Below are 23,048 nucleotides of genomic sequence, written 5' to 3' on the forward strand. Positions count from 1 at the left end.
GCTTTGACGTACTCCTTTTCCTGTTTGGAACCAGTCTGTTCCATGTCCAGTTCTAACTGTTGCTTCCTGACCTGTTAGTTGCTTAGTCTTTTCCAACTCTTTGCAACCCCATGGACTGTATCCTGCTAGGTTCCTCTGTCATGGGATTCTTCAGGCAAGAATACTGGAGTAGGTTGCTGTTTCCTACTCAAGGGGGTCTTCCCGAACCTGGGATTGAACTCTCGTCTACTTCACTGCAGGCAGATTCTTTACCATCTGTGCCATCAGGGAAGTCCATAAATGGAGTATAACTTTTAAAAATTGAAAATCACCATATTGTACACCTATAACTTACATGATATTGTATATCAACTATATTTCATTTTTTAAAAAAATTTTATTTAATTTTAATCTCTGCTAGGTCTCTAGTGCTGTGTGTGGACTTTCTCTAGTTGTGATGCTCAGAGGTTACTCTCTAGTTGCAGCCCAAGGACTCAGCAGTCTGTGGCATGTGGGATCTTAGTTCCCATATCAGGGGTCAAACCTATGTACACTGCATTGGCAGGCGGATTCTTAACCACTGGCCCAAGAGGGAAATTCCAACTATATTTCAATTTGAAAATGTTATTTTGAATTCTCTGACATGTAAATGTTTAATTGTATTTTGAAATTATATCATGACTAAATATAATAAAAAACAGAATTGTTAAAGCATGAAAGAAAAAGACAGTTACGCTGAAGCTAGCTTGTCTATATTTCCAGATATGTTATCCAGACCCTTAGCAGTCGCCCTGAAAACCAGGTCCTGCATCATACCAAAGTATGATGTTTCATCCAGTTCTAAAAGTGGAGGAGCAACTTGGCCTACAAGGGGTGCCAACAGGGTACTGACCAAGAGAGAGAGAAAAAGGAGGCATCAGTGAAGACTGTCAGAGTGTGTGAGGTTTGTGAGCCATTCATGAAATTTCTCTATGATAGATAGGCTTTGGTGTGGGGTATTTTTCATCCCATGTTGGCTACTGGCTGGCCTCTCAGTCTAGAAACTAACAGTGGTCAGTATCATGAAATTTGCTAAAATAATTTCTTTGATCATTTTCTTTCTTCTCTCTCTCCTGCTCTCTCTCTTTAAATCTGAACTTATTCTTTGTGTTTCTTATCTTTTGCTTCTGTTTTCCATCTCTTTGTCTTTTTCTTTCCTTTTTTTAATCTGGGAGACTTGCTCAGTTTTTCTTCTAATTCTCCTATTTTTTTTTTAAGTACTTTATTAACGGGAAATTTCAAACACACACTAAAGAAAAGACTCTAGAATAATAAACCCAGTGTACTCTACTCCCAGCTTTAACAATTATCAACACATGATCAGTCTTGTTTCTTTTGTCTTTACTCACTCTCATTGCCTTCCACTCTACTAACTCAGATATTATTTGAAGTATTTCACTATGAATCTTTAAAAGATAAAGGTCACTTAAAAAAAAAAAAAGCAAACAAACCCAAACCACTACAAACACCATTATCTCACTTTAAAAATAACAATAATTCTTGAATATTATCAAATATCTGGACATGTTTACACTTTCCCTATTGTTCAGTAAACTTGGCCTCTAAATAGTTTGTTTAAATTTAGATTCAAACAAGGTTCACACAATGTGATTGATTATATGTCTCTTAAATCTCTGTGACAATTAATTTTTTCTGTCTCTCCTCACCACCCACCCTTGCAAGTTTTTATTAGAAAAAAATATTGGTTAAACTCTAGAGTTTCCCACAGTCAGACTTCGCTAACTACATTCCTGTGATGTCATTTAACATGTTTCTCTGTACTTTGTGTTTCCTGTAAGTTGATAGCTAGATCTAGAAACTTCTACTGAACTTTCATTTCTGCAGATATGTTTTTATTAACATAATTAACACAGAATAATGTGCATGGATCTTATACTATTGGTTCAGTAAATTTTGATAACTGACTACATTCACGCAAATAGAACCCAAACCAGATAAAGAACATTTCCATTCACGTAGAAAGCTACTTTGTGTCCCTTCTGGTTCCTTCTCTTCCGGCTTCCCAGGCAACCACTTCCTGATTTCTGTCACCATCAATTAGTCTTGCATTTCATATAGATGGAATTGTAAGATAGATTCTTCTTTGTGTTTGACTTCTCTTTTTTCTAAACATAATGTTTTTTTGAGATTTATCCATGCTGTTCTGCAGACATATTTACACATATTTTATTTCGAAATGTCCTTTTTCTTCTCTGAATGTTCTTTGTTTTACAGCATCTGTCCTTGTTTCATGGATGCAATATCTTCCCTTAAATCTCAAAGATAAGCATTGTAGGTTTTAAAAAACGTTCTTTTTCACTCCCTGAATTGCTCCTGTTTGCTACGAGTTTCTTTCTTCTGTTTGTTTTGGCACTGTCTTTCATTTTGGATGATTTGTTTCAAGTGACAAACGATCTTTGTTTATGCTTAACAGTGTGACCAAAAAGCTGACAAAAGCTTGTCAACTGTTGGATTTCACTGTAGGGTGATTATGCCAAGCCATGTCAGCAAGGATCTCACCTGTAGACCTTTTTTGTTAGTTGTTCAGTGTCCCCAGAGGGAGATTCTCTAATACCCCACAAAAGAGGTGTCAGTCTGCTTGCTCTCCTTATGGGTGTTGAGATGGAAAGCCGCTAAAGGTCTCCCTGTGTGTAGCACTTCATCCTCTACAGCTCTGAGTTGGGCTATAAGTTCCTGGGGCAGGATTCTCTCTGTTCAATCTCTTGAGCCGGGGTGGGAGAGGCATAAAAAATGACTATAAACCACATCCTACTGCATTTCAGATGGTGATGATGGGTAAATTCTACTTGGTTACATTTGTTGTGAGCTTGCTCTGTGTGTGGCAAGCTTCCAATGAGCAGATTTCAGAGGCAAGTGACTTGAAGGATTAAAATCACTAATCAGGACACTGGATAAACATCAGTTGATTGGTAGAAGCTTTAGGGTAAAAGTGGAGAGCATATGCCAGTCCTGAACAAAGGATTGTGAGACACATGCTGGGAGAAAAATTGGAAATATTAATAATAATGGGAAATAGGTATTGAGTGTTTATTACTCGCTAAATATTTTCTCCAATGCTTTCTGTGAATTTCTTATTTACTCTTCATGATAACCTTATGAGATAGAGACTAATTTATCGCCCATTCTGCAGAGTGGAAAACTAAACCACAGAGGTTAAATCTTGCCCAAGGTCACCCACCCAAGATTTACACACAGACTACATTACATTGCCTCTGTGGAAATGACTGAGGTAACTTTTTCTTACTCTTCCAAGTTCGCTTCAGGATTTCTTTTTCTCCCTCTAGAGTATCCTCCTTCCCTCTCCCCATCTGCCAAGTACTAAGTCTTCACTGTGGTCCATTCTTGCTTAAGCTCTGTCTCTTCCCCTTTTCCCAGCAAGTTCTCCGTTCCCTGCCTGCATTTCTGCTCACCAGGTTGGCTGGGCTGCTCCACACCAGAGGCTGCTAGGTGGGGGGAACCAGACCTTGAACCATGCTGGGACCACGTTGCTCCCTCTCCAGGAAATAAGGGAAGAATCGGCCAGCTGGCACTATAGCTCTTTGGTGTTTTGAAGCATAAATAGTATGCAGGGTAACCTCAGACTCATTCCAAATAATTTTCAGCACTAAATTTACCTCTTGACCCTAAAGGCAGAAAATATCATCACTGACTCAATGGACATGAGTTTGAGCAAACTCTAGGACATAGTGAAGGACAGGGAAGCCTGGTATGCTGCAGTCCATGGGGTCGCAAAGAGTTGGACACGACTCAGTGACTGAACAATGAATTTACCTCTTGGCCCTAAAGGCAGAAAATATCAGTGATGGAATTTTGAAGGGCACCACCCCCTTGCAGAGTGGAGGTATTTCACAGAGGAGAAGAATGGAATTAGCAGTGCACGCCAGAGTCTAAGCACCCAAATTCCATCACAGCCTCCAGCTGAAAAAATTAATTGCCTGCCCTTTATGCCATTTGTCTTCTGCATGTGAACTGCCTCCTCATAACGGGGTGGGAGGAGAGATCGGGCCAAACAGCACGGGGCAGGGTCCAGCCACGCTGACCTCTCGCAGCTCAGTTTAACTCCTGCAGTTACAAAGGGCCCCCGCACATCAGTCTCTATGGCATCAAAACAATCTTTTTCAGTCCGTGTGACCAGAACCGCCATCGCGAGGGCTGCAGGGATCACCCAAGTGTCAGCAGCAACAGGACTCAGTGGAGGTTTTTGTGTATAGTTTAACTTCTTTTGATTCATTTTGTTTTGTTTTGCTATGGTTTTATAGTGCCCTTGGATGGGTTCACTCTGTCAACACCTGGTAGGCAAAACACAGTATGCCCAGCGTTCAGGATATCAAGCATCAGACCTCATAGGGTTCAGGAAGCCAGTTGTTGTTCTTGAGTTGCTAAGTCCTGTCCTACTCTTTTGCGACCCCATGGACTGTAGCCCACCAGGCTCTTCTGTCCTTGGGATTTCCCAGGCAAGAGTACTGCAGTGGGTTGCCATTTCCTTCTCCAGGGGGTCTTTTCCACCCAGGGGTTAAACCCATGTCTCCTGTATTGGCAGGAAGATTCTTTACCACTGAGCCACCAGGGAAGCCAGAGGGAGGTTCAAACCCCCACCCACCTGCAAGCGGGCAGCAGGGGTGCATCTGCCACCGTCATCACATGTGGGTTGCTTAGTCCCATCAGGGCCACCCGTCACCTACAGATATCCAGACCTGGAGGAAGGTGGACACCCCAGGCTAGCATCAGGATCCCAGCCGGCTTGTGGGGACCTGTGTGGACACCTCCTGCCTGCCTTGCTCTTGCTGTTGGATGCTGGTTTCCCCTGCCCCTGCAGCTGTTGTCACTCTCACCCCTGGACCCCTGAGAGCGAAGTGGCTGGGTCCAGGCTGGGCGGAATTTGCTCACTTAGTCCAAGGGTGGCTCTGGGCAGGAGTGAACTGTGACCTCAGCCGCGGTGATGAGAACAGGGAGTGGACTTTCAGAGGGGCTGAGAGGGCATAGTTCTTCTCTTAATAGTTTTACAGGTCCATAAAAATAGTGTGTCCCCCAAGCACGCGTGCCGTATGTACGTGCAGGTCCTTGAAGGTCAAGGTCACTGCCAGTTCCCAGTGAACCTGCAAAGTTGGCAATCTTCAATTCCATCAGGGAAAAAAAAGGCCTGTCTTGCGGGGCCCCGGGTGCGGCCAGGCCGGGCTGGATTTACTGAGCCGCGCGGGACAAAGAGGCGGTCAAAGAAGCTATCTCCGCGTCTCGCGATGGCCCAGCAAACTGGCCAGTGGAGCAAGAAACCGCCCGCGGATCCTCTTCCCCCCAGTTTATCACAGACCAGATCCACTCGACAGCACAATCCAAACAGAAGAGGGAATCAGAATGTACATCTTTTGTTTGCCGTGGCAGGAGAACTGTTGAGCAGAGGAAAAAAAACAAGCTGAGCTTAGCGCTATCAGCTGTTTCCTGGGGCTCACTCCTTCCTTCCTCCGAGGGGGGCCCGGCCGCTTTGTTCTCGTTCCCAGCTGCTCCTCTGCGCCTTTAAGCGGTGGCCTTTGCAGACCTCGGAGGAATGCGGCCCTGGACCCCAGGGGACTTTGCTCCGAGGCCCCGCCCTGTGTGCTCAGCGCCCCCGGCTGCAGCCTCCAGATCGCCGCCGGCCTAACTTTTGTTCCTCGTCCGCCTGCCTTGTTGCTTTCTGCTAGCCACTTCCTGGGCCGGGGCGGGAACCTCATCAGAGGGGCCTTGCTGCTCTCCGACAGCCCTGGGAGGAGGGGATCCAGAAAAGGGGTCCCTGCAAGAACGAATCCTGCACCTATACAGTCTGGCGTCAGTCAGCTCTAGTGCACATCCCAGCTGGTCACCCCCAGGCCGGTTACTCAACCTCTCTGAGCTTCACAGCCCTGATCTCATAGGATCGTGATGAAGATTAAAACCGTAAGACACACTGAGTGCTTTTTCAAAGTCTGGCACCTTTCACACCCTCAATAGGTGTTAGCCACGACCAAGCCAAAGCTGGTCCTGTAGGCAGGGCAGCTACACACACACACACACACACACACACAGAAAACCCAGAAGCCTCTAAGACTCCATCAAATTGAAAGATGAGCCTGGTACATCATCAGAGATCAATAGCATTAGTTCTTCCACTAGAGTGTGTCCTTGGGTGGGTTCACGTTCTGTGAATCTGTCCAGTGGCAGGCTGATGCCTGTTTTCCATGATGCCTCTAAAAGGCTCAGAATAAAATCACAAAGCTCCACGTGGCTGTGAGGAAGCAAGATGATGGTGTGTGCCTGCTGGGCTCAGCTTCCAGGCGAGCTGTGCCCTTCACCCACTGCCCGCCCCGCTGCAGCCTTGGAGTCCTGCTGGCTCTTTGCATCCCTCAGAGAAGAAGCACAGCAGCCAAGGTCCCTGGAGCAGCTCCATTGCCTTTCCAGTGAGGCAGAAACAGTGCAAGAGTGAGGATCACGACAGAGGGTTCGGTGCTGGGCTTCTTGTAGAATAATCATAGCAATCATTTTTTGAGCGCCTACCAAGTGGCTTATCTCTGCTAGGCATTTATCTACCTTAATCTTCTCATCAAGTCTGAGAGGCGAGCAGTATTAACCAGGCTCAGAGAAGAGGCATGACTTGCCTGGGGTTAAGTGCAGGGCTGAGACCAGCCTACGTGGCAAGTCTGGGCCAATTAGAAGGCAGTCTGCCTGGCTTGGCTGGTTGTCAGTCCTCACTCTCCCCACGGCCAGGTGCCCCAGGTGTGGGGTCAGCCTGTGCTTCTATAAACAGCAGCCATAGTAAATGGCAGAACCAGATTGACAAACTCACTGTCCTTCCATCTCGTTGATCCTGTGGACCGCATTTCATCAGCTGCACTTGATCTGAAAGGATGCTCTGAGCCTCTAACCTATGTCTACATTAAATTAGAAGATGCAGCAACTGGTTGTTCTCGGGATTGCATCATCTCGTGAGACAGCCCCCTCCTGCTGCAGGCTGCAGACCTCACGGCTCTTCTTTCTCCTCACAGCCACAACTCAACAGACAATGTGCCAGCCTGCCCAGTCCCCAGGGAAGACGCAGGGCCAACCTGTTCTCCACACACCAAGCCATGCAGACTGCCAAATTCCCTTTCCTCTCTCCTTTGGTAACTACAGGTTTGTTCTCTGTATCTCACTCTTTGTGATCACATGGACTGCAGCCCGCCAAGCTCCTCTGTCTGGGATTCTCCAGGCAAGAATACTGGAGTGGGTTGCCATTCCCTTCTCCGGGGGTTCTTCCCAACCCAGGGAGCAAACCCAGGTCTCCCACATTGCAGGCAGACTCTTTACTGTCTGAGATATCAGGGAAGCCCATATTATTTTTTACTTTCCCCGTATAAGCAGGATTTCATTCTTTTGTATGGAGAAGTAATATTCTAATATATGTGTGTATATATACATATATAAATGTGTGTGTGCATCACTTCTTAAACCGACTGTTGATGGGTATTTCTGTGTCCTGGCTTTTGTAAATAGTACTACTGTGAACACTGCTTCCAGAATGGCTCAGATGGTAAAGTGTCCGCCTGCAATGCGGGAGACCCGGGTTCGATTCCTGGGTCGGGAAGATCCCCTGGAGAAGGAAATGGCAATCCACTCCAGCACTCTTGCCTGGAAAATCTCATGGACGGAGGAGCCTGATAGGCTACAGTCCATGAGGTCGCAAAGAGTCGTACACGACTGAGTGACTTCACTGACTTCACTGATGAACACTGCATTCCCCTATTCTTTACCTTCAACTCCCTCTTCCTGACTGTACTTTCAAGGCTGATTTGTCACTTCTCTGCCTGAAAATCTTCAGTGGCTCCCCAGTACCCTTGGCATTGGGTTCGAATGCCCTTGTCCGACTCCTCCAGCCCTCTGAGGCCTGACATACGCCCATTTTCCAGTTGCACTTGGTGTCACCCCTCACACCCTGTGACTTCACACTCGAGGCAGCTACAGAGTCAGTCTGTTCTGTGGCTGAGCCCTAAGCCTCTGATCAGGGCTGTCCACTGAAGCACTATGGACATGGAGGGTGCTCTTTGGGCAGGGAGGGGAAGGGGATGTCCTGCGCATCGTAAGATGCTCACAGCCTCTTTGGACCCTACCCACTAGAAGCCAGTAGCAGATCCCCCTTCATGACCAAAAAGTCCCCAGACATTTTCAAAATGCTCTGGGGGCCCAAACCCCTCTCTGTTGCAGACCACCACCCTATGCTGAGCCCTGTGCCAAGCCCACTTTCCTTTCGGTTCACCTGGCTCACTTCTGTTTGCCTTGCAAGTCTGCCCTGGGTTGTCATTTCCTCCCGGAAGACCTTCCTGACTACATGGTGGGGCTGGTGACCTTCCTGCACGCCCAACTGGGACAGCTTGCCCGCTGTACTGTCACTGCCCTGTGGCTTGATGGTCTCTTCCCTGTCTTGGACTTCACGAAGACAGGCATTTGTCTGTACTCGGGGCCAAGTCAGTACCTGTGACATGACCTCACCTAGTAAATCACCTTGACCCCCTCTCTCCCTTAGCTCACATCCAAACCATTACTGAAGCCAGGTCATTCTGGAATCTCTTTCCAAATCAAATATTGTGCTCTGACTACCCCTCACACCCCCCTCCACCCCACCACACACGTGGGCTGAGCTGCCATCATCTTTCACCGGGATTGCAAACAACCACAATCTACATGAATCTCCTCTGATCTGCTTTCACTTCAGATGAAGTGATTTGGTTCCAAAACGGAATACTGAACTTTTTGCCTGCTTTGGTTAAACACTTTCAAAGGCTTTCCAGGGACTTCCCTAGTGGTCCAGTGATTGAGAAGCCAATGCAGGGGATCCGGGTTCGATTCCTGCCCCAGGAAGATTCCACATGCCTCGGAGCAATAAGCCTGTGGGCCACAACTACTGAGTCTGCGCCCTAGAGCGAGTGCTCTGCAACAGAAGAAACCACTGCAATAAGAAGACCACACACCACAACTAGAGAGTGGCCCGCTCACAGCAACGAAGACCCAGCGTTGCTGTAAACAAACAATAAAATTTTGAAAAATAGATAGATAAATCCCCCACATGGAAATCTGTTTCTGAGTCAATTTCTAGTGACGCCTACCAAGACAGCACCCAAACTGCTTTGCAGAGTGAATTTCTATCTTCTTTCTGATGTCAGTAAGTTGTATTTCCCCTGTGGCTGATGCTCAGAGTCTCACATGCGAGTGGGCTCACTTCAGTCATGTCTGACTCTTTGTGACCCTATGTACTGTAGCCTGCCAGGTTCCTCTGACCATGGGATTCTCCAGGCAAAAGAACTGGAGTGGGTTGCCATGCCCTCCTCCAGAGACTCTTTCCAACCCAGAGATCAAAACTGTGTCTCCTGTGGCTCCCGCATTGTAGGCAGGTTCTTTACCACTGAGCCACCTGGGAAGCCCCAGAGTCTCACATGTTAACAAATCCTCCCTGAAAAGCTCCATGTACCACATCTTCACAGCACTTGTCATCACTGAAATGTTACATTCATTGGGTGAAATGAAGTTCTGTCTCCTTCACTAGACTGTAAGCTCCATGAGGGCAAGAAATCATGTCTCTTTTTGCTCATGACTCTCTGCCTTATTTTATTTTATTGTTTTTTTGAGGGAGTTTTGGTGGAGACCAACATGTGACAATAAAGTAACCAGAATGCCTGTCCTGTGTGGTTTTCAGAAGCAAATTCTCAAAGAGAAAAATACTTGGAGCAGGGTCATAAGGGCTGTGATATATATAGTTGTCAACCCAGCAATGCTGGGTCTTTGTTGCTGTGTTTCAAGTAGTTGAAACACACTCAGAGATCTTTTTAAAATGACTTATTTAACGACCCAATCAAAAAATGGGCCAAATAACTAAGAAGACATTTCTCCAAAGAAGACATACAGATGGTTAACAAACACATGAAAAGATGCTCAACATCACTCATTATTAGAGAAATGCAAATCAAGAGCACAAGGAGGTACCACTTCACACCAGTCAGAATGGCTGCGATCCAAAAGTCTGCAAGCAATAAATGCTGGAGAGGGTGTGGAGAAAAGGGAACACTCTTACGCTGTTGGTGGGAATGCAAACTAGTACAGCCACTATGGAGAACAGTGTGGAGATTTCTTAAAAAATTGCAAATAGAACTGCCTTATGACCCAGCAATCCCACTGCTGGGCATACACACCAAGGAAACCAGAATAGAAAGAGACACATGTACCCCAATGTTCATCACAGCACTGTTTATAATAGCCAGGACATGGAAGCAACCTAGATGTCCATCAGCAGATGAATGGATAAGAAAGCTGTGGTACATACACACAATGGAGTATTACTCAGCCATTAAAAAGAATACATTTGAATCAGTTCTAATGAGGTGGATGAAACTGGAGCTGATTATACAGAGTGAAGTAAGCCAGAAAGAAAAACACCAATACAGTATACTAACACATATATATGGAATTTAGAAAGATGGTAATGATGACCCTGTATGCGAGACAGCAAAAGAGACACAGATGTGTAGAGCAGACTTTTGGACTCTGAGGGAGAGGGAGAGGGTGGGATGATAACATGTATACTATCATGTAAGAAACGAATCGCCAGTCTATGTCCGATGCAGGATACAGCATGCTTGGGGCTGGTGCACGGGGATGATCCAGAGAGATGATATGGGGTAGGAGGTGGGAGGGGGGGTTCTTGTTTGGGAACTCATGTACACCTGTGGTGGATTCATGTCAATGTATGGCAAAACCCATACAGTATTGTAAAGTAAAATAAAGTAAAAATAAAAATTAAAAAAAAAATGACTTATTTAGTGTGTCCCTAGCATTTTATTCAACACAATAAGAGCTTCAAAATAAATATGATAGCTAGGGCTTCCCTGGTGGTCCAGTGGTTAACAATCCAGCTTGCAATGCAGGTGATCCCTGGTAGGAGAACTAAGATCCCATGTGCCACAGAGCAACTAAGCCCATTCACCACAACTACTGAGCTTACATGCCACAACTAGAGAGTCCATGCACCTGAACAAAAGATTTCACTGCTGCTAAGCTGCTTCAGTCATGTCTGACTCTGTGCAACCCCATAGACAGCAGCCGACCAAGCCCCCCCATCCCTGGGATTCTCCAGGCAAGAACACTGGAGTGGGTTGCTGTTTCCTTCTCCAATGCATGAAAGTGAAAAGTGAAAGTGAAGTCGCTCAGTCATGTCTGATTCTTAGCAACCCCATGGACTGCAGCCTACCAGGCTCCTCCGTCCATGGGATTTTCCTGGCAAGAGTACTGGAGTGGGGTGCCACTGCCTTCTCTGAAAGATCTCACATGACTCAATAAAGATCCCACATGCAGCAACTAAGATGCAGCCAAATAAATAAATATTAAGAAAATAAACGTAATGCTGGAACTCTGTCACCCATCATCCTTCTGAGTGTGAAGAACTGATCAGAGGTAGGGCAAGGCAACCAAACATGTCACGAGCTTTTGGGTCACTGTGCTAATTTCATTCTAATTCCTGACAAAATAGCAAGTTTTAAGGATTGACTCATGTTCCTTAAAATCTGAAGGTCATTGTTCTCCACATACAACATTGAACTTGAAAAGTCCTAGCACAAGCCCCACCGCCTGATTTTCCTATTATATTTACCTCGTATCTCTAAAACTGCCAAGAGTTAGTTTTAATGTGTGCATGTGAATGTCAGCTGAAAACAGGCTGGAGTGCTTATCACATTTATTATAGGTGAATACTGACAGTGGCTGGGACCACGGTTAATGATATTGTGTTGGGCTGTGGGAGGCTGACTCTGAAATATTAGTCACACGTTTCCCTGTAAAGGTTGGGCTCCTTTTCCAAAGTCTTAACTCCATCAGAGGTTCAACTAGGCCTGAGATTGGTGTACATGTCAGACCAGACTCAGGAAGTTATACGTCATCACACACACTCATTCTGAGTTTTATTCAGTGGAGGGTATTTTACAGCATTACAAACCAGAGGCAACATTCTGCCCTGGCTGTGAATTTGACAAGGTGGAGTCAAAACTGTAAGTGCTCTTGAATCTGGCATAACTGGGTTCATCTCACATACGAGCAATGTGACTTTGGATGGGTAACTTAACCTGAGTCTCAACTTCTCCATCTGTAAAATGGAGCTAATAATAGCCCCTACCTTGTAACATCTTTTTGCAAAGGCTCTATCTAGATGCCGTCATCACTTAATTAAGAGGTCAGAAAGTTTCCAAACCATCGTGCAGTTATTAGGGGCATCCACTGCTTCTGTCTATCTGAATTCCATTCCCATTCTCTTCCATCCCTATTTTCTTGTTTTCTTTTGGCCTTGTGGTGCAGCATGTGGGATCTCCATTCCCCAACCAGGGATCAAACCCAAGATCCCTGCATTGGAAGTGCAGAGTCTTAACCAATGGGCCACCAGGGCAGTCCCTCCATCCCTGTTTTCCATTGAAGAACACTTTCCTCTGTCTCTGATATTTATATAGGACAGAACTTCTCCCTGGCTCCTGAGAACAGAGACCTAGTCCTGGCCGGTGGACTTGGATATGATTGGGCATGTAACTTGAGTTGTCCATTGAGAGTCTTCCCTGGGAATTTGAAGGACCTTTTGTAAAGAACTGTTCCCTTTCTATGAGATTGTTTGGTTGCTAGGATATGCATGGAGCTGCCAGTGGCCTCCACGTAGGAGCCCCTGAGAGTGAAAGTGAGACCAATATCGAGGAGGGCAGAGCTGGGACACAGAGGGAGAGCTTTCAGTGACACTGCTCAGACCCTGGATCAGGCCAAACTGCTAGGCTTCTCAGTTATGAAAACCATTAATTTCATTTTCTTAAGTAACTTCGCTTTGTTCCTTAAGAACCCTGATTGATAGCCCAGTAAGTCATAGTAAAATGTAGGCCATATGTTCATCTTCTGAGTTTATGAGTCTTTTCCTATAAATAATTCAAAGAGTATCTCATAGATTCATGAAATCTTTTCGATTAAGGATGTCCTGGGGCCTGCTTGAGATGGCTGACTCCGTGAGTGAGGGATAGGTCTGGGACCGGAAGCCAGGGTTTCTGCATTCCAGCCAGTGCTCTTAAGCATCCTTGCCTCTCATTGTATGTCTGCCTCAGTCTTTCTCAGACTCGGGCAGAACTATCCTCACCTTTCCTTCCTAAATCATTGTCCAGTTACCCGCAACAAAGGGGACCCCCTAGACAAAGGGCATCACCTTCTAGAAGTGGCTCCATTCCCCCAATAATCTCCCCCTTCCACTGAAGACAGCCATGATTTAAGAGAAATAAACACACGTGTGGGTCTTGATGGAACTTAGGTGAAGCCAGAGAGCTGAACTCTGGAAGTAAGGCTGTTCAGAGCCCAGGCCATACTTCAATTCTCATTACCTCATGTGGGGATTATTACAGTGATTCAACATACTTCAATCCATCATATATGCTGTTAATCATCTTCTTAAAGAATCTCTCTGTATACCCAGACAAAGCTATAAGTTGAAAAGATACATGCCCCTATATTCACAGCAGCATTATTCACAGTAGCCAAGACATGGGAGAAACATAAATGCCCACTGACAGACGAATGGATAAAAAAGATGTGGTATAAATACACAATGGAATATTACTCAGCCGTAAAGAAGAATGAAATAAGGCTGCCTGCAGCAACATGAACGGACCCAGAGATCACCATGTTAAGTGAAAAAGGTCAGAAAGAGAAAGATAGATACCATAGCATTTGATATCACTTATGTGTGGAATCTAAAATACGACATAAATGAATGTTTCTACAAAGCAGAAACAGACTCACAGTCACAGAGAATAGACTTGTGTTTGCCAAGAGGGTGAGGTGGGGGAAAGGAGGACTGGGAATTTGCGATTACCAAATGCAAATTAGTACATATAGGATGGATAAACTATAGCACAGGGAACTATACTCAGTATCTGATGATAAACCACACTGGAAATGAATATGAAAAAGAACACACACACACACACATCTTTGCTATACAGTAGAAATTAACACAACATTGTAAATCAAATATACTTCAATAAAACTTTTTAAAAAAGAAGAATCACTCTGGTCATGCCATTTTCTTGTTGAAAAAAATCTTCAATACTAGGTGCATATCACATTCTTTTCTTGCCTTTAAGATATAGTGGCCTTCAGAGCATCTATATTGAACTTTATATTCAGAGATTGTCAAACATGGATAATGTGATAACAAACTCCGTGAATACAGATGGCAGCTAGTGTGATTAATCTCACCAGGATTTTGTTGTTGTTGTTAGTTTATGATTTGGGTTCATTTTGAATTAATTGTCCTCATTTTATTTATCTATTTTAAAAATTAATTAATTTATTTTAACTGGAGGCTAATTACTTTACAATATTGTAGTAGTTTTTGCCATACATTGACATGAATGCGCCACAGGTGTACATGTGTTCCCCATCCTGAAACCCCCTCCCACCTCCCTCCCCATCGCATCCCTCTGAGTCATCCCAGTGCACCAGCCCTGAGCACCCTGTCTCATGCATCGAACCTGGACTGGCGATCTGTTTCACATATGATAATATAAATGTTCCAATGCTATTCTCTCAAATCATCCCACCCTCACCTTCTCCCACAGAGTCCAAAAGACTGTTCTTCATATCTGTGTCTCTTTTGCTGTCTCGCATATAGGGTCATCATTACCATCTTCTAAATTCCATATATATGCGTTAGCATACTGTATTGGTATTTTTCTTTCTGACTTACTTCACTGTGTATAATAGGCTCCAGTTTCAGCCACCTTATTAGAACTGACTCAAATGCATTCTTTTTAATGAAATGTCCCCATTTTAAAAGCAAGAGACTTCTTAAAAATTCACAGGTGTCAGTTTCTCTTTTAAAAAGTCAGGGGACTTCTCTGGTGACCCAGTGGATGAGAACTCGCCTGTTAATGCAGGGGACACAGGTTCAATTCCTGGCCTGGGAACTAGGATCCCACATGCTACAGAGCAGCTAAACCTGTGCACCGTGAGTACCGAAGCCTGTGAGCTCAGAGTCCCTGCTTCACAACAAGAAAAGCCACAGCAACGAGAAGCCTGAGCACTGCAACTAGAAAGTGGCCCCCCTCACTGCAACTAGAGAAAGCCTGTGTGCAGCAAACAAAGACCTGGTGCAGCCCAAAATAAATAAATGAGTGAATAAATATTAAAGAAAAAAGAGCCAGAGCTTTGGATCTCTGTTCGCACAGTGTGGCCACTGGACACGAGGAGTGGTTTCCCTCCTTAGATAGAAGTGCACACGCTGTTCTGAGGTCCACGGCACTCGCTTCACTTCTTACGCTGCATGCCTCACCATTTCAGTTTGCTCCTTCAGCTCTGCACAAGTGTTGTTCAAAGTCTTTTTAAACCACGTTATAGAATTATCTCACAAATGCAATTTCCCTGTAAGGCAAAATGATACATGCTTTCCTTCCTTTGATAGGATCCAATCGGTGTTGAAATGTTCTTGCGGGTTTCCTTACATTTATGCAAAAATTTAGCAGGACTTTTCCTTACAGTTCTACCTTCATTCAGCTGATCATACTCTGGGAATATGGTGAGATCTGTACTTAAAAACGTTGTTTTTATTTGGCTGCACCATGTTCTAGTTGGGGCATGTGGCATCATCGATCTTCACTGTGGCTTGCAGGATCTTCAGCTGTGACATGTGGGACCTAGTTCCCTGACTAGGGCTCAAACCTGGGCTCCCTGCATTGGGAGTGCAGAGTCTTAGCAACTGCACCACCAGGGAAGACCCAGTAATTCTTTACATGGTTTCTTGAGGTCAAAACATTAGTTAGTTACAGAAGCTGTATAAAATATGTTCCTTTTCATTTCTTCTGTGAAATGGATTGTGAGTATAATGATTTAAAATCCACTTGGGGGCCCCGTTATTGTGTGGGAACTACAGTAAGTAGGATACTGAGAAGTTTCACTTAGCTATGTAGAGGAGTAAACAGTGAAGGAGGAACGCTTTTCTTTTTTCTTTCTTTCTGTGGCTTTCTAAACCTTCTCTCTGACCCCTGTTTTCCCCTCCATCCTTCCTGAAAATCCCCCTGGGCTTCAGAGGCAGGTCCAAGGACCAGGGCATAAACTTTCTTGGATGGGGCAAGTGGTCTAAACCCAGAAGTCTGGTCTCTTGGGACAAAGAGGGATTCAGAAAAGGCAAAAGGGTGAGAGGCTTCTAGGCATTGTGTGCACACATGCTAAGTTGCTTCAGTTGTGTCTGACTCTGTGCAACCCTATGGATCCTAGCCTGCCAGGCTCCTCTGTCCATGGGATTCTCCTGGCAAGAATACTGGAGTTTTCATGCCCTCCTCCAGGGGATCTTTCTAACCCAGGTTGAACCCACATCTCTTATGTCTCCTGCACTGGCAGGCAGGTTCTTTACCACTAACACCACCCGGGAAGCCCTAAACTCCATCAACTGCCTCCGTTATAGTGGACAATATTGAGGAGGCATGAAAAGCTTCCTGCAGGTTCCAAAAGAGCCAGAAAGCTGGATGCAGGAGGAACTGTCCTTAAATATTCTCTTGGCCCATGAACAGAGCTGGAGGAAGATTGAGAAGGGATTTATAAGAGACTGAGCTATGTGTCTCCTCATCCTTCAGCATCCTTCACGTGGAGATGGTGCCACCAGTCAGCATGAGGCATGCACATGGGACGCTCAGAAGGAACACTTCCTCTCTGCATAATCAGCAATACAAATTCAAAATAATATACTGAAGTAATACGCTTCTGATTTTTTGTGCACTGATAGACATGTATTCATGATGTTTCTCTTTTCATAGTAAAGTCCCAAGGAGGCAAACACTCTGCTTCCTCCCCATATTCTTGCTTCCTCCACATATTCTTGCTTCCTCCACCTCTACTTAGGAGATAGTGATACTGAAGTTCTCCATCCTTCTCCACCGCCTTCTCGATTTCTCCATTGTCGTTCAGCCTCTTTCCTTCCTACACGACCAGCAATTTCTTTCCAGATTCTTTTTTATTTTCCCCACTATTTTTTGTTTTAGGTCATAAGGCATGTAGAATCCTAGTTCCCTTACCAGGGATCGAACCCAGGCCCCCTTGTCCTTGGAAGTGCAGAATCTTAACCGCTGGACTGACAGGGAAGTCCTCTCTTCTGCTTCTAGTCTCAGCATCTAAATCTCCAGTCTTCCTTCTTAAAACTCCATCCTGCTCCTTCCTTCATCTCACTCTTTACTTCCAGGTCAATCCAACCTCTGCCATCTGAGTTTTGACCTTGAAAATCTCTCTTCCTGAGGACACTGTGGTTTCCAGATTGTCAGACCCTACAGTCTGCGTGACCCCTTGGCAGCACTTGGCAGTGCAGACCTCACTCCTCCCTTAAATCCTCTTTTTCTTTGGCTTCTGTGGCAGAGGCCGCCAGTTACTTGCTCCACATCCCTTAGTAGTTACTTGCTCTCCTTCCTTAGTAACTAGAACTCCTCTCTCCCTCTCAAAAAAGCAAAAACAAAAAAAGTCATTTATCAGCTGCCCCTGCAGGTAGGGTGGCCAGATGAATGTCCTAGTCAATGAGATTTAAATGGAAGCTGTCAGATGGGCCTTCTAGGGGAAGTTCCTTAGAAGGAGATATATTCAGTTGCTGTGGGCATCCCTATTTACTCCTGACCCTTCCTCCTTTCTCCGCCTAGACTTGATGGTTGGGGCTAGAGCAGCCATTCTGCAACACACGGAAAAGGGCAAAATCACAGAGATGTGATTTCTGCCGTTATCCCATAGCTGCAGAACTAATATCAGTCATCCTTATCCCTACACTATTTGTTACATAAGAAAAAGAACCCTTTCTCTTGTTTAATCCACTGTTATTTGGGTTTTCTATTATCGCTAGTGAAATCAACACTTAACTGATACAGCTCCAATGACTCTGCCATTTTCATCTTCAACAGAGGTTGAAGAGGTTACTTCTTTAACCTCTTCAACATCCCTCTTCTTCCACACCCCCTACACGTTGCTGTTTCTTGGTCCTCTTCCTCCACTGTTTCTCAAACAACCCAGTGGTGTCTGCTGCTTCCCAAGCCATGATGACTCCAAATTCCAATGTCTAACTCAGACCTTTCGTCACAGCACCTGCCTGTCATAGAAGAGCCTTGTATATACTACACTCACAATTCAACTTTCCAGCTTTCCCATAACTGTTTTCTTCCTTCTAGTCACTGGAGCTAGGGACCTTCCCCGTTCCTCACCCTCATACCCAGCTGGTCCTGAAATCCCAACAAGTTTCTTTCCAGCAGCTCTGAATTACTGACTTCTCTGGTGGCTCAGACGGTAAAGCGTCTGCCCACATCTCCTGGAGAAGGAAATGGCAACCCACTCCAGTACTCTTGCCTGGAAAATTCCATGGACGGAGGAGCCTGGTAGGCTACAGTCCATGAGGTCGCAAAGAGTCGGACACAACTGAGCGACTTCAGTGTCAATGTCATCAATCCTAATGTCTTACACAGGCGCCATCATTTCTTCCTCCTCCACTGCATATGCTAGCTCCCCTGCCTCCCATCTACGATCAAACTGGTGTTTAAAAAAAATGATCATGTTATTCCTTTTTAAAAATTCCTTCAATAGCTTCGTGTCCCTCACAAGAAAAGAATTCCAATGCCTTTGCATGATCTGAGCCCTACACCTCTTGTCAACATTCCTTCCATTACAGCCACATAAAATCACCTGCAGTTTCCCATACTTGCCATGATTTTTCTCACTTCCTTGCCTGATTGTCCTCTCCGCCTTGCAAGCTGGAGACTGTGTAGAAACAAAGTTTTAAGTGCATATTTAAGAACCTGACTTGAGCCTTTATCTTCCTGGGACTTCTCCCATCTTTGTGCACAGAAACTCAACAGTAAAGACCTGTCAGAATTCGAGAGATTTTTGTATTGATCACTTAACATAATTGATTAATTCTTATAATCCCTTTTTTAATCAAAGAATTCTCTGCAAGTCTCTTTGGACCAAACTGATCAAAATAAACATCAGTTGCCTTTGTTGACTTGTATATATCTTTTCATTTAAAATTTCACCTTTGTCCAATGTAAAACATTTCTCCATGTGGACTCAACAGGAAAGGGAGATATTTAATGTGCTAAGTGTTGGGTTTTCTTCTATTTATTATCCTATTAAATTTTACCTTTTAGAGTCCTGGAATTTTAGGGTCCAGCCCCTAAAATTTTCCCGAAGAGGAAACCAAGGCTCTACCGACTCAGGAACATGGCACCAGGGAGGTGGTTATGGGTGGGACATACCTAGCTCCTGGCTATGGATTCAGCTCTTGCCATCTATGGTGAAGGCACAGATCACCTCCAATTCACAGAGAAGGCTGCCCTCTGCTTCCAATGAGAGGAGAGCAAAGTAGACCTCAAAGAGCCAGTTAAGCTAATCCTCTTACACCACTTGAGGCAAATGACAGCACAAGGGGTTTAGGAACAAGAAAATTAGAAGCATTAAGTCCAAGGCTCTGTCTGCCCTGGGAAAGGACAGCTTTCTCCCTTCCTCTCCGACTCTGTGGCCCACCTTTGGGCCAGTGGAGGCTCACTCACCCTCTGGGTGATGGGTTTACCATCCTGGATCTCCACGGCCAGCCCCAGGTCGGACAGTCTGCAGTTGCCAAGGTCATCCAGAAGCACGTTCTCGGGTTTCATGTCCCGATAGACGATGCCGAGGGAGTGGAGGTGCAGCACGCCACAGGTCATCTGGGCCGAGTAGAAGACCACCCTGCTCATGTCCAGGCCTGGTTCACCCACGCTGTAGATGTGGAACTTGAGGTCTCCACCATTCATCAGGCTCATCACCAGGCAGAGATGGGACTTGCTTTCAAAGGCATATGCCAGAGAGACAATGAACGGGCTGCTGACCCTCTCCAAGATTTCCTTTTCCAAGAGAGCCATTTTCTCACCGTTTTTCTTCTTCAATCGCTTCTTGTCCAGTTTCTTACAGGCATACATCTTACCGGTGTTTTTCACCTGGACAGCACATACCTTAAGGAGAGAAGGAAAGGGAAAAGAAGAGGTAGAAATAGACAGCAGTGGAGAGAGGAAGGAAGTGGAGGATACAGAGGATGGAGGGGCAGAAACCAGTCAATCAAGGTGGCAAGATGGCAGGCTTCTGAGGAAAGGAAAGCTGTGAGTGAGAGGGTTCTTGGAGAAAGAGCTTCGACCACAGTGAGGTATCATGTGACGCATACTAAATGGGCCATTAAAAAAAAAAAAAGAAATAACAAGTGTTGGCCAGAGTGTGGAGAAATTGAAACACTCATGCATTGCTTGTTGTTGTTTAGTTGCTAAGTTGTGCCCGATTCTTTGCAACACCATGGACTGCGGCTCACTAGATTCCTCTGTCCATGGGATTTTCCAGGCAAGAATACTGGAATGCCACTTCCTTCTCCAGGGGATCTTCCCAATCCAGGGATCAAACCCATGTCTCCTGCATTGGTAGATGGATTCTTTACCATTGAACCACCAGGGAAGCCCTCATGCATTGCTGGCAGGAACTTAAAACATGAAGAAATGGGTGATTTCCCAAAAAGTGAAACATAGAATTGCCCTAAGATAAGACCCAGCAATTCCACTCCTCGGCGCATATGAAACAGAAATGAAAGCAGGTATTCAAACAAATACATGTACATAAATATTTACAGCAGCACTATTCGCAATAGCCAAAAGGCAGAAACAACCCGACTGTCCATCAATAGATAAATGAATACATGAAATGTAGTATTCCCATACAATGGACTGTTACTCAGCCTGAAAAAGGAATGAAGTATTGATCCACACTACAAGGTGAATGAACCTCCAAAACACGACTCAGCAAAGTACACTTTTCAGCGAAAGAATCCAGAGACAAAAGCTCACATATTGTATGACTCCATCTCCATGAAACATCAGAATAGGCAAGCCCATAGAGGCAGAAAGTAGCCCAGAGGCTGCCAGGAGCTTGGGGGTTGGGGTGGGGAAGTAGCTGTTCATGGGCACAGGAGTATTGAAAATGGAACTAGAGATGATGGTTGCATAACATTGTAATGTATTAGATGCTATTAAATTGTACACCTGGAAATGGTTAACGGCTAATCTTATGCAAATTTCATCTCAAAGAATTTTTTTTCTTCTTAAGAAAGCTGAACACAGCAGTGGTGCAAAACAGATTTATAGACTCTAATTCAAGATGATTGTTTTCTTAGATACCTGAAGTTTTTCTCAAATTACCTCCATGAGCACAAGCAAAGGGGAAGGGAACTCTCCCATTGTATTGATATCTTGATATCATTCACCAAAGGGGCATTTCAGAGTGTTCCTGCCTCCTGGAAACCCCATGATCACGATTCCAGGCCAGTTCCACATCTTGTTTGTTTTCCCTATGGCATTCTCACTTTATTTCACCCAGCAACCAGAAAGAAGTGAGAGCAAGCTAGGAACGCTTTCTCCACATGTGGCACTGAAATTAGTTCTAAGATCCCTTGAGATTAAAAAGAAGACAAAAAGAAGCCAAACAGAACTCTATTATGCCGTCTATCTCATCTTTCAGCCTGGCTCCTCGCACTTACCTCCCCGAAACCACCTTTCCCCAGCACCCGGAACTCTTCGAAGTACTTGTCTGACACTGGCTGCATCTCGAAGACTTTCCACTGCAGAAACTTGTCATAGAAGGGGCTGGCCAGGAACTCCCGGAAGGGCTGGTCCTGCAGGAAGGCCATGACCTCGGCCTTGGCCAGCTCCACCAGGGATGCTCGCTCGTCCTCGGTGGTGGCCGCTTGGCACTTGGTGACCAGAGCTGGGCTGAAGAAGGGGTGTGGACGCCCCGGGACAGGGGCGGCGGCGCAAGTGGTCACCAGCCCCTGCAGCGCGCTGCCCTTGGTGGGGCCCTCTTCGGCCAGCTCCCAGCTCTGCACCTCCTCCAGAAAGCCCCTGGCCTCCTGGTACGCGGGCACCGTGGCCAGGAAGTCCCGGAAGAGGCGGCGGCCGATAGGCTGCTGCTCGCAAAGACTGTGGAAGTTGGTGGCCAGGGCCTGGCGGAGCTGCTCGCAGCTCTGCGGCCCGGGCAGCATCAGGCTCCGGCGCCGGCGCTGCAGCTCCTTGCTGTCGGCGTCTGAGGACTTCCGAGCCTGCAGGTAGGCCGTGTTGGCGATCAGGTTGTCCAGGCCCCCCATGTCGACCATGGCTGAGCACTGATCGTGCTCCCCCAGTACAGACAAGGAAGGATGGAGAGCGGCAGCGGTGGGGTTGCCGTCAGGCCCGGGGCCAGCTGGTGGCTCTCTGATCCGAGACGCAGTAACTCCCAGGGGATTTACAGCGAGTCTTTGGGGTGACGGATGGGACTGGTAGAGGGTGAGGAAAGAGGTTTCTCTAGTAAGAAGCTTTGCTGGCTATGTATAGCTGCCAGGGACAGGCGCATCACGGATCACCAAGCAACCTGGAACACCTGCAGAGTCTACCTGTTCATCCCCGGGCCATGCTCCTCACACCTGCTTCCTGCATCCACAGTGACCAATCACCAAAGGAAAAGACTCATTCTACAGTGATGCGCTGTTTGCTGTTGACAGCAGTGTTTTCAACTGTGTCTGATTTTACATTTCTCAGCAAGTAAAAGCTCTGTAAACTCCTAGGAGTGATAGGTCGGGAAGAGGAGCTGTGAGAAGCTGGAGAGGTTTTCCTTCCCCTGGTCTAGCAGCCTGATACAGAGCAGGTTACAGAAGGGGATGCTCTGAGCTGCGAGTCACTGGACATGTTCCCAGAGGCCCAGGTCGTGGCTCTCAGGGGGGGCTGTGGCTCTCCCATGGCTGGTGGCACCCTCAAGTGCCTGTGGAGATCCTCAAGATGTGGCTGCCTTAGTTCTGAGGAGTCTGTGACCTACAGTACCATGTTAAAAGGGGAGGGTCACCTTGACCCAGAACATCCCGTGAAATGACATCAGGGAAGTCGCGCACTTCACGGCAGGTGGCCTAGACTCTCCCAAGGGCACAAGCCTAATGAGGGGGACCTGAGAGGGAAGGAGCTGTG

At 45.9% G+C, this 23,048-nt stretch overlaps 1 protein-coding gene across 1 annotated transcript in view; it reads right to left on the bottom strand.

Annotated features, from left to right (window-relative positions):
• The window catches only part of GRK7 (G protein-coupled receptor kinase 7), a 41,557-nt gene extending 19,350 nt beyond the window's left edge, over positions 1-22,207 (bottom strand). Inside the window, exons 1-2 of the mRNA XM_004003290.5 lie at positions 21,596-22,207; positions 19,596-20,033 (exon numbers count right to left, since the gene is read on the bottom strand). Coding sequence (XP_004003339.1) covers positions 19,596-20,033; positions 21,596-22,207 — 1,050 coding nt within the window. The remainder of the gene's footprint in view (positions 1-19,595; positions 20,034-21,595) is intronic.
• Between the last annotated feature and the right edge of the window lie 841 nt (positions 22,208-23,048).

Source organism: Ovis aries, chromosome 1 (assembly GCF_016772045.2).
Source record: "Ovis aries strain OAR_USU_Benz2616 breed Rambouillet chromosome 1, ARS-UI_Ramb_v3.0, whole genome shotgun sequence".
Taxonomy (NCBI): Eukaryota; Metazoa; Chordata; class Mammalia; order Artiodactyla; family Bovidae; genus Ovis; species Ovis aries.